At 36.1% G+C, this 11,924-nt stretch overlaps 2 protein-coding genes across 2 annotated transcripts in view; one reads left to right on the forward strand and one right to left on the reverse strand.

The window, feature by feature from the left end:
• LOC112526319 (tRNA (guanine-N(7)-)-methyltransferase) overlaps positions 1 to 1,889 on the reverse strand; it is a 25,777-nt gene extending 23,888 nt beyond the window's left edge. Inside the window, exon 1 of the mRNA XM_025136577.1 lies at positions 1,588 to 1,889. Within this exon, the coding sequence (XP_024992345.1) occupies positions 1,588 to 1,824 (237 nt within the window). The 5' untranslated portion in view covers positions 1,825 to 1,889. The remainder of the gene's footprint in view (positions 1 to 1,587) is intronic.
• A 593-nt stretch (positions 1,890 to 2,482) lies between these two features.
• On the forward strand, positions 2,483 to 11,067 carry LOC112526554 (RNA polymerase sigma factor sigB). Its single transcript, XM_025136885.1, has 7 exons — positions 2,483 to 2,756; positions 6,264 to 6,556; positions 7,250 to 7,783; positions 8,654 to 8,884; positions 8,983 to 9,123; positions 9,533 to 9,733; positions 10,419 to 11,067. The coding sequence occupies exons 1-7, from the start codon at positions 2,645 to 2,647 to the stop codon at positions 10,698 to 10,700; spliced, it is 1,794 nt and encodes a 597-aa protein (XP_024992653.1). The 5' UTR covers positions 2,483 to 2,644; the 3' UTR covers positions 10,701 to 11,067.
• The last annotated feature ends 857 nt before the right edge of the window (positions 11,068 to 11,924 follow it).

Consider the following 11,924-nt stretch of genomic DNA (forward strand, 5'->3'; position numbering starts at 1 on the left):
TTAAAAGAGGAGGTTTATGTTCAACAACCAGAATTCTTTGAAGTCCTCGGAGAAGAGCACAAAGTGTATAGACTAAAAAAGGCACTATACGGTTTAAAGCAAGCCCCTAGAGCTTGGTACAGCAAAATAGATGAATTTTTCYGTCAAAATGGTTTTGAAAGAAGCCCCAATGAGCCAACATTATACGTAAAGAGACAAGGAGCTAAAGATATTATGTTGGTAAGTTTGTATGTAGATGACATGATCTACACAGGTTCATCTATAAAACTTATTTTTGATTTTAAGAATGCTATGATGAACAAGTTTGAAATGACTGACTTGGRCAAATTGAGCTTCTTTCTTGGCCTTGAAGTACAGCAAAGAAGAAATGRTATATTTCTATCTCAACAAAAGTATGCCATAGAGCTTTTAAAGCAATTCGGTATGGAAGGCTGTAAAACAGTAGGAACACCAATGAATGTGAGTGAGAAATTGGTTATTGACGATGGTACAGGGTTGACAGATGCAARAAAGTTTAGAAGCCTTGTGGGACGTTTGATATATCTCACTCATACAAGACCCGACTTGGCATATGCAGTTAGTCTTGTGTCACGGTTTATGCACTGCCCAAGTAAGCAGCATTTTGAAGCAGCAAAGCGGATCCTTCGATATATTGCTGCTACAACAACATATGGAATTTGGTATTCAAAGCAAGAAACGTTTGACTTGACAGGCTACACTGATAATGATTGGGCAGGCAGAAAAGGAGATATGAAGAGTACAAGTGGAAATTGTTTCACTCTTGGATCAGGAGTAGTCACTTGGGCATCAAAGAAGCAAGCTACAGTGGCTTTGTCGTCAACAGAAGCCGAGTACGTTGCCGCGACAGCAGCAGCCTGTCAAGCTGTATGGCTGAGAAGGGTGCTAAGTGACTTGAATCAGACACAACAAAAGGCCACTACCATATTCTGTGACAACAGGTCAGCAATAGCGATAACAAAGAACCCGGTATTACATGGTAGGACTAAACACATAGAGATTAAACATCACTTTATACGAGAGTTAGTTACTGTAGGAAAAGTGCAGCTGATATCTTGCAAGTCAGAGCAACAATTAGCAGACTTATTCACAAAGTCTCTTCCAAGAGCCAAGTTTGAAGAATTTCGAGATCAGCTACTCATCACTAACTTTGAATCAAGGGGAGTATTGAAGACTAAGTCTCTAATTCAAAGTTGAGTGCTAGAATAAAGGGAAATCTTTAGAACGTTAGCTGCTGGTTCCTTTTTATTTTTTCTTAGGTAGTTTCCTACTTTTTAGCCTTTTTCTGTTTTATGTAAAGCATATAAAAGGCTGGCTTCTGGTTAAATAAAATATACAGCAGGTTTTACCCAAACCCATTACTTTCTTGCTTTGTCAATTTCCATCAAATCTTGTTTGTAACAGAGTATACCCAACTCGGTAATTTCTACTCAAATTTCAAAAACAAGCCAATTTTGAAGTTCAAAAGTAAATGTGAGCATGCAAAGTCTTGTAAGATAACGCCGGGAGTAATGACTCAGTCAGCAATAAGATTACACAAAACACAATTTATATTCGAATTTTTAATACCTCCGATACAATATGTGGAATACTGAGATCAGCATACTCCAATGCGACCAATTGAGGGCTCCGGACTTGCGGTTGTCGTTGTTGCTGTTGTGAAACAGTTACGGCTGACGAACAACAACAGATACCGCGACCATAACCATGAAGCAATGAAGAATTGAGCAATGATTTTGACAATTTAACGGTAGTTGTCGTGATGACTGCTGAGAGAACTGGAATACTGAGTATCGCTTGAGCCATTACGAAGGGCAGAAAGAACGAGTGCAGGGAGTCACAGCGCACAGTGTTGCAAGGGTATTTTCCGCTGTGTTCTTGAATTTGAGAGGAGAAAATGGAAATAGAAAAGAAAAGGAAAGGTGAGTGAAATGGGAAAAATTAAAATTATTTAAAGGATATACTTGATTGATTTTACATTCTAATAATTTATTCGGTAAGCATATAAGGGTTACGGCTATCACTTAACGAACAAGACTCTTGGTTTGTGACTTCATTCTTATCAGGTAAGATTCTTAATTTTTGTCATATTCTTCCAACAATGATATGACTTGATAAAATAAAATAAAAGGTAAAATATAAAATAATAATTAAATGACAAGGATCGTCCATAGGCAAGACTCTTTGTTCTTGTTATGTACTTACCGAATAAGATTTTTAGTTGTTACCGTATTCATCCAATAAGACAATGTGAATTGATAAACATTTATCCGAATAAACGTGTGATAAACGGCCCCGGTTGTTAGATAAAAGAGCTAATTTTTAAGATAAAATAAAATAATAATTAAATGATTGTTTTTATTTTGGATTTTGAAATTGTTGGGTCCAAAGCCCAAATGACGAAGGTTTTAAATCCAATTTCCTTCAAAAGGCTGCTGCTTGTCTATCTCTGGTCCTCACTCACTCAAGCCCTCCTTATCCTCATTCAACACAATCTCATCCTTCACTTTCTTCTTCATTCTCTCTTTTCTCACCTTCTATTTCAATCTTAACGCTAAAACCCATTTTCGTTCTCATTGTCAGATGTTTGTTTGAATTCAAATTTCATGTATATGAGGATCATTACATGTATGCATCTATAGCAGAAAATATGTCCTGTTTGCTGCCCCAATTCAAGTGCTTGCCGGATTCCTTCTCCATCCAATTCAAAACCCTCAATCATCATTCTCCGCAGCTACGTAAGATTACATCTCTCTTTTTTTTATGTCATTGAATGTGTTCGTAATCTACATCTAGAATTTGGGATTTTGTTTTATTTGATTACTGGTTTTCTGTCTGAATTTTGGATTTTTAAATATTTTGATTGATTCAACATTGTAGTAACTTCGTGTTTTTGTTTGTTAGATAGCAAGTTTCAAGTTAATGTTAATGTTAATGTTATTTTCTGATTAGTGATATATCTACTTCTAGTTTTTAGTGTTCTGTTTATGAATTGGATTGGGTCGGTTATCATCTATCCATTTCCAGTTATGGAATTTCAAACTCTTTTTTTGTCAAATTTCAAAAAGTGATGGAACATTTTTAGCTTTTGTACTCGAAAATGTTCTATTACCGAAATAATTGTCATAGTTTAATTTCAAAACAATTTGCATATACATGTGTGACCTGTATTCATATATACACACATATACATACGTACATATATACGCACATACTAAGCACACCGTCTATTAGTTAAGGCCGTAAGGCCATTGTCGGCTGCCGAGGCTTAACCAATTGTTACTCGTTGAGTAGCAACTAATTGTTGGATTAAGCCTAACACATGGATTAATTCAATTTTTCTCAACTTGGGTTCATCAATTGACAATTTTCAACATGGGTTTATGAATTGACTTTTCTCTACTAGGAGATAAACTTTCTAATTCTTTCTTGAGTAATTATATCATTGGAACAATGAAACTAAATCTTTTAGAAAAGTTATTGTACTAAAACAATGCGGTACCGAATTCTTAATCTCATGCTTATATATAATGTAATAATAATTATTGTATTTTATTTATTTAAAGGAACTGCTTATGCATCCAATTAAACATGGCCAGAAGTTTACTTGATCGCCTAGTGTTGCTTAATGCTTTTTAGAACACATCTTTTCAACCAAAAAGAAGCTGAAATTGGCAGGAAAAAGTGGTCGGATTGCTAGAGAAACTGGAGTTTAAGTCTTTTAACTAGTTTCAGATATGATTGGTCAAAGGACTAAATGTGTATTGGGTCATACCGAGGGAGTTCTTAGGTGCCAAAACTAAAGCAAACACTTGGATATTGTCTTATTGCTTACTTAATGAGCTGCTCTTGCTTTCTTGGGTAAGTTGGGTACCTCCTGTATAAAATTGAAAAATATTTAATGCATATGTGACAAAAATATTTGGTTGTTTTGAAGTTGGTGATGGTCTTGGAGGCTTTTTAGGCTTATAGAACTAGTAGCGTCTTTACATGACCGAGATTGTAAAGTTTGTTGCTATCACGGTTTTATGAGTAGTGCACTGAATTTTTATAGGTTTACAGATTTTGTTATATCAATTTCGAATCACCCATCAAAATCATGCTTATTAGGCTCAAGATTTATAGGTTAATGTCATTAGTTTCAAGTTTACAGGAGCTTCTTGTACTAAGTGTAAAAATTTGGCAAACTTTTAATTGTTTTCTTCGAGCAACTAGTAAGAATGTCTTTTTGTGGCGGGATGATCATCAGTTTTGGGTAAAAGGGAGTGGAACCCCGGAAAAACTGTCTCTTTGTAAAAGCTGGAACAAAAAGACTTATGTAGTGACTTTCCTCGTCAACCCATGCAAAACCAAGGAGCTTCGGTTCACATTTTCCATCATGAAACACCTTAAATAGCGTTTAAATAAAAATCATGGAAACTTGCATTGTATATCGTGAAACATGATAAAAGTAACTTCAGAATTGAAAATTGCGACTATTAGAAATATGCAATGATGAATGAAAGTGAGTTTCTCATGAGCTTATTAGAAATGATAATCCACATAAATGTGAAGTATATGCTACTTTAAGAAAAGAAGACAAAATAGTTGTAACATATCTCATGCAGCATGCAGTACACAACAATGTTCTTTCGACATATTGCCATTAAAGCTGTAAAGTTATGGTTCTATTACTATACAGGCGTAACCTTTTGGCAGTTTTAGAAAAGGAGTAATGATGGAGGCTTTATAGTGCTTATGCTTTAGGGTTATTTTTACGACTTAGTTCTTCGTCGCCAATTTTATCATCATTTATCACCAATCTATCATAAATATCATCGGCCAATTTGAGTTTTTTCATCAATTTGTAGCATTTTCTATCACCAATTTCATAACTAATTTTTATTATCATTTTTGTTACCAATTTCATCCCCCAATTATCACAAATTTTGTCGCTAACTAGAATTAGCCTAATGTCACGATGCTTGGGACATAGCATTACGGTCAATACATAACTTATGGTCAGATACTCTAGATCTACACCTTTTGAGAGCTTGTCAAAGTGATGTCGTTTCATCTACTGCTTACACACAATTGTGTGAGCAGCTGTGCATTTGCTCCAACCTCGAAAGATGAAAAGGCATTTGGCTCATCTATTTTAGGAAAAGAATGTTTAAAACAGATCGACTTGTCATTTCCATGTGTTGGTACTGCATTCTGTACTGACTCCATGTGTTGGTTCTCAAGCCAAAAGGAAAATATGAGACGAGTTCATTACTCCTGTTATATTCATTGAGTTTCTTGGGATCAACTAACAAGTCGTTGTCAGGATTATTTTTGCCTAATGCTCTAGGGCTTCTTCAGCTATTTGAGCCTTGATTTGGAGTTAAATGAACATTAAATGGATATTGCCTAGGAATAGGTTCAATCGGCTCAATAACATTTGGTTCTGAAATAATATTTTTCTTGAGAGTACACTTTCATTTCTCACTCAAATATGTATAAGAGAACCAATTAATTTAAAGAATTTTGGAAACCTGGGCCACATTCACTTGTTCCTTATCTATGAAGAGAGTTTCATGTTTGGTTTATTCCTTGATGGATGTATGGCTAGACAAAGGATTGTGTGAGAATGAGAGTTGAGTGAGAAGCGTAAGAACTGGACCCTTGATCACTTTTAATCTCGCCCCCACCCAATGAACTGCGGTTGACACGGGAATTGATCTGGTGCATCTTGGTGCATCTTATTACTGTTGATCTTCATTTAGGATTGATCCAAGGGTGGAGATCCCTTCTTGCCCTTCTGAACATGACTTCCATTCTCACCGGAACCAACCCTGTACGGCTATTAGTTTGATCTGGGCTTTCTTTTTTGTTTATTGAACTTGTATGTTGTAACAGCCCATTTATAACAAGTCATCCATGCTACAGCATTTAACTTGGCTGAAAAAGTTAAAAATAAACATGATGAAAGCCCAAATCCCTATTATTGTGTTGGATACTTTGTGTCCTGTTTATTTTGGTCATTTCTGTTTTTTCATTTTGTGGGTCCCATTGATGAGTATGAGAATAAAGTAAGATGTTACTGTGGGTCTTATATACTTGATATGAGAAGTGATAACATGGGCCAAAGAAAACGAACAACAGAGGAAATTGGTATAAGTGGATAAAATAAAAAAATGCGATACCTCCTAGCTTAAAATTGCTACATTATTTGTACTCACCATCGGTTTTGCTATTAATGTTATTACTCGGTTTAAATGCAGCAAAATGTAGAGAGCCTACTTTTTTCCCGACTCGCTGTATTTTATCAACCACAGCGCCACCGCCATCAACAGACTCTACAGTGCTTAACTTAGAAAAACTACAGTTATCATCTTTAGAGGTTCATTCAAATTCAGGAGGTGCTGAAAGACAATGGTCTTCCTCAGCATCATCAACAACAGCTGGAGTGCTTGATATTGAAAATTTCCAGCTACCATCTATAGAATCTCATACAAGCTCTGTTGTTGGGAGTAGACCATGGGTCTATCCTGGTTCAGTAGGTCGATCTATAGAGGTCAGAATCCGCCAATGGTTAGACAGACCAACTTTTGGCTTCTTTTGCACTTTTTGCCTTCTGGAAGCATATCCTATCCAATAATTTTAATGGGTTGTTCATGTTACTATATGTATTGCAAGAATGTTTTTGCTGGCCATATGCTACCGAGTACGATACTGTTTCGTCCTCTACTAATGGCACTTCATATACTGATCACCACTTATTCTCTAGTCTTCTTTCTGTCCAAAAACTGATATCTATGCCTCTATGGACATATATGCGCTTAATGGACACTGACATAATAGCATTCTAGCAAACTGGTTAAGTCATTTTTAAGCTGAAAAATGGGACGGTGGGCCAAAAATAGAAGTTTCATGAGGTACAATGGCAAAATAAATTACTTTGTTGGTATGGTCGCAAAACTTATATTATTTGATAGTACATGGGTCAAACATATACACTTTCTTATATAATATAAGTTGTCTAATTAAAACTCCACCGCATAAAAATGTTGCTGGATTCAAATGTATCATTCATAACTATATCCTGGTTGCTTCACAAACTTTGTTAGATTATAACGTCTGTTTATGTACATAACTAATCCTACTCTACATTATGTTAAGTCACTTTTACTATGTATTTTAGATTGTTTTTCTGATGAAAAATGTAAAATCTTACATTAGTATTTTGGCATTGGAACCTTTTGTTTAGGGAGATATTGGAGCAACTTCGCCTTCCGAGTTTGCTACAAGTGAATACGCTGCTGCAGCTGCTGAAGCAATTGCTTTAGCAAAGGCTGCAGTAAAGGTTGCTAAGAGTGCAGCAGCCATGATGTTGAACCATCACAACACCAAAGCGTTAGATATCAAATCTACACCTAACATTTCTGAGTCTGATAATTCCGTAAATGTGACTGGATCACAAACCTCAGAAGAAACTGAACCCACAAGTGAAGAACTTGAAATTCTTGAAGCCCAGCTCTCATCTATTATAACTGTGAGATCAAAGCGTCAAGTGGAACGGAAAGCAAGGAGAATGAGAGCAGCAGAAAAGGCTGAAGCCGGTATTGTGTCAGTGAACTCTGCTGCTATGAGCAGAGTGCGGGCTGGAGCCAGTGCTGCATCAGCAAGACCTAGTGCGGGCAGAAGGCGTAGTGGAAAAGACGTTTTGGCTTTTTTGGGAGGAATGACTAGCGCCAAGCTTCTCACTGCTGCAGAGGAAGTAGAACTGTCCAAAGGGATACAGGTATGAACTTCTATTTCTCTTAAAGCATGTGGAAACCATCCTGAAGCTCCGAGTTTCTAGCTCTAGAGTGATGTTTTTAGTCAAAAGAGTCTGATAGACCCCTGAAGTTTCTTATCTTAGATGTCTACGTAGGGTGTGTTTGGTGTCAACTTAATAAATTTAATGGGTGGTTAGCTTAATTAATTAAGCTATAGTAAGGTGTTTGATTTTAACTTAATACTAAGAGATGGACTTAACATGATAAGCTTGTCCACCCTATCGTGATGCATTAAGGTAGGTTTTTTTTCAAAATTACCCTTGCCCTACAATTTTTAATCCATGTCTCGTTAAAAACTAAATAGTTACCGGCAAATGCATAACTTAAAAATTGTAATCAAACAAGCATTGTGCAATGAACTTGTTGAGTTTTTATTTTTTATGTTATTTTATGTAATTCATACAATTATTTTTTTGTCATATTAGAAGATTTGTCAAACAATTAATTTTCATTCTAACACTCACGTAAACAGAAGGATAAAATTGTAATTTTTGTTATTCAGGACAAAAATCAAACAATTCATCCAGAGAGATTAATGCTTACTGAAAGCTTAATAGATACAAGGCTTAACCGGAAAAGAAATAAACAACCCCTTAGGTTACACTTGGTACTCCTGGTGATTTCATTTTGGCATCTTAGGTTGCCTGACTACTTTTGCAAAGAATTCTGATCGTTCTTTGCCTTCGAATCATAATACCTTAAGTTTTGCATGTCTTTATTGGAACAGCAATCGTTTTTGTGTAATATATTTTACGAGTTGTCTTGCTGTATTTTTGAAGCACTATACCGTCCCAAATCTGTATATGTGTAAATTCGTTGTTGTTAACATGCAGGACCTAATGAAATTGCAAGAAATCCATAAAGATCTTGAAAAACGCTTTGGAGTGCCACCCACTTTTGCTGAATGGGCTGCTGCAGCGGGCACTGATCAGATATCATTAGGGAGACGTGTGCACCATGGTGAAGAATGCAGGGACAAAATGATTAGGAGCAATATACGGCTTGTTATTTCGGTTGCAAGAAGTTTTTATGGAACAAAAGTGCATCTTCAAGATATTATTCAAGTATGTATGAACCTTTTTCAGTTTTATATAATCAAATAACCTTCAGTAATTCAAGTTATCGATCTTTTTTCTTTTGTTGATAACTTTATATCCTTCAGGAAGGAATTCAAGGCCTTGTGAAAAGCGCAGAGAAATTTGACGCTTCAAAGGGATTCAAGTTTTCAACATATGCTCACTGGTGGATAAGGCAAGCTGTCCAAAGGTCTCGTGCTGAACAATGCAGGATAATTCATGTTCCGGTAAAAGCTAATTATGGTTGTAAACTGTCTGTATTGTTAGAGTCCTGCATCGACTAGACTTGGACATTTTCTCCTCCATATATGTTAGAACCTCCCTTCTTTCCTCCAAGGCTTTTGGGGAGAGTAATCTGACGGGGTTCCACATGGTATCAGAGCCTCTGGGGCAATCTATACTTGTCTAGCCCCCCTCTCAAAACCCTGGGACAATTGTCCGTGTAGCCTTTGTTGGAGCCCCACATTGGTTAGACTTGGACCATTTCTTCCCTATATATGTTGGAACCACTCCTCTCTCCTCGAGGATTCTGTTGGAGAGAAATCTAATGGGGTTCCATATGTTCTCACATGTATGGATTTCGCCCTCTTAGCTTGAGCTGATGCGCAGTTTTATCTCTTTTTGTTGATGATGCAGTATTATATGGTGGAAGTGCAATCTAAGGTGAATGAGGCCAAGCATCGATTGGATAGGGAACTTGGAAGGAAACCTACTCGCGAAGAAATTGCAATAGAAACAGGCATCTCCATTAAGAGGATTCAAGCTGCAGAACTTGCCCCTAAGCCAGCTCAATCTCTTGATATTAATGTTGGGCTCGATGGGAGTCTCAAACTTACGGTTTGTTTTCCTTCTTTTCTTTTATCATTCCGTTTGAGAAATGTTATTAGCATTCTGAAAAGTGATACTTGCAATCCATTGCGTTATGGTCCCCATCCGTGAGAATAATAGAGTGCAACAATCAACTTCTCGTGTAATTTTCACTGTTAACCAAGTATGACATGTTTGCTAGCTTATTTTTTGAGCTTATTGAAAAAAAATCGTTTGGTAAGCCACAAGCCAGCTTTTAAAATAATTCTTTGAATAGTATTCCAATATATGCTCCAGAGGCTTTTTTTACTTTTTCCAATTATGCTCCTTGCGGATTGAGAAATTTTTCGAGTTGTCTTTTTAGGTCATTTTACTTTGTCATCTACATAAGCTTAGCTCATTTGGTAAAGTCTCGGTTTGGTAAGCCACAAACCATCTTTTTGAAGAACTACTTCATATAGCTTTTCAATAAGCTTCGGGGGCATTTCTTTCACGTCTTTTTTTTCCAATTATGCCCTTCATACCAAATTGAGAAATTTTCCGCACGTCTTTTTAAGTCATTTTACATTGTCATCTAGCTTTTCAACTGTTATTTACCAAACATAACTAGTTTATCGTTGGTTTCCAAACATAGGTTAAAAGTTGTGGGCAAATGATGGCGTTGAACCAAAACTTTTTGTTGCTTATATATTCATCATCAAATGTTTGATTTTAGGACCTTATTCATGATCCCGACCAAGAGACTCCTGAGGAGATATTATTCAAGCAACACATGTCCGACGACTTACAGAAGGTGTTGAACACGTTAAGCGAGAAAGAGCAGTTAGTCATTAGATGGCGGTTCGGGCTTGAAGATGGTAAAACAAGAACATTGCAAGAGATTGGAGACGTAATGGGTGTGAGTCGTGAGAGGGTCCGACAGATCGAACTTTGCGGTTTTCGCAAGCTACGAAACACAAAGAGAACCGAGGCTCTGCGGCAATACTTGCCTGAATAAACCACATGGTATGAAAGATAGAATATATGCAAATGTCTCTCCTTGTACAGGGCAATCTTCTGCACTAAAAGGTCTTCGACTCGGCTCGAATCATGACTCTAACCATGGCTCGACTCATGACGTTGTTGCAAGATGAGTTACTTGACCGGTCGAATCTTATGCAAGACTCGTCAACCTTGTGTTTCTTTCTTCTTGATTTTGCTTATTCTTCCATTTTTCTGGCCATGGCACATGTATTATATTCTTGTTATCTTTGGTTATTCATTAATGAATACAAGCAAAATGTTTTAATTTTAGTTCTCATTTTACACCTAACAGATCTGTATCTGCATAACCGAAAATAACCACATTTTTCAATGTGTTTGTTTAATTTTGGTGTGTTTGTTTACCTCTTAATAGTTCAATTGATAGTCAGTTTCTGAATCGCTAAAAAATGAATCTTCTTTGGCAAAAAAATATCTCTTAATGGTTTTAAAACCATCTGAATGATTTTGCGCCTTGGGTCTTCCTAAACCATTCAGAATCCTAATTTTATTCTGAACAATTATCAAACATCCATATTTCATTTTGTATTATATCATAAAAGTCTTTTAATCATTTTGACCACTTAATCATTTTGACCACTTAATCATTTTGCATCAAATCATTCAACAACTATCAAGTAGCCCTTAATTAAACTTATAAAAAAAAAACTCGAAAAATAGAGGAGGTAGTTCTATAAATTTTACAAATAAGTGACAAATGGGTTCATATGTGAACCTGTGTGATTAACATATGAACTATATGTTCATATATGAACACGTATAATTCACATATGAACCCGTATGATTTCACCGATGGCGAACCCGCGAATTTCTAAGCGAGTGCACCTTTAAGGTCAACCAAAGGCCAACAAGGTCGTAGTTTAATCAGGGAAAAGTCAAACACGGTTTGATCCGAGGAAAATTCAATCGTGTTAATATGATACAATACATTTTTACAAATGAAACCAACCTTAACTTTTTGAGTAAGACGCAACACTACGTCTTACACTCGGTGTGTTCTCGGCCAAAGTCCACCTTTACGGGGGATTTTTTTTTTTGTTGATTGCCTAACGGTCAACAAATGCAACAAAATATAATTTTATGAATTTATTACCTAAATATGTTTGATGACATAATGGACAGAAGAATAATAACCGATTTTTAAGTATTATCAAAAAAGTTAAAAATAAAAACTCATACA

This window comes from Cynara cardunculus, assembly GCF_001531365.2.
Source record: "Cynara cardunculus var. scolymus isolate 2C chromosome LG 14, CcrdV1, whole genome shotgun sequence".
Taxonomy (NCBI): Eukaryota; Viridiplantae; Streptophyta; class Magnoliopsida; order Asterales; family Asteraceae; genus Cynara; species Cynara cardunculus.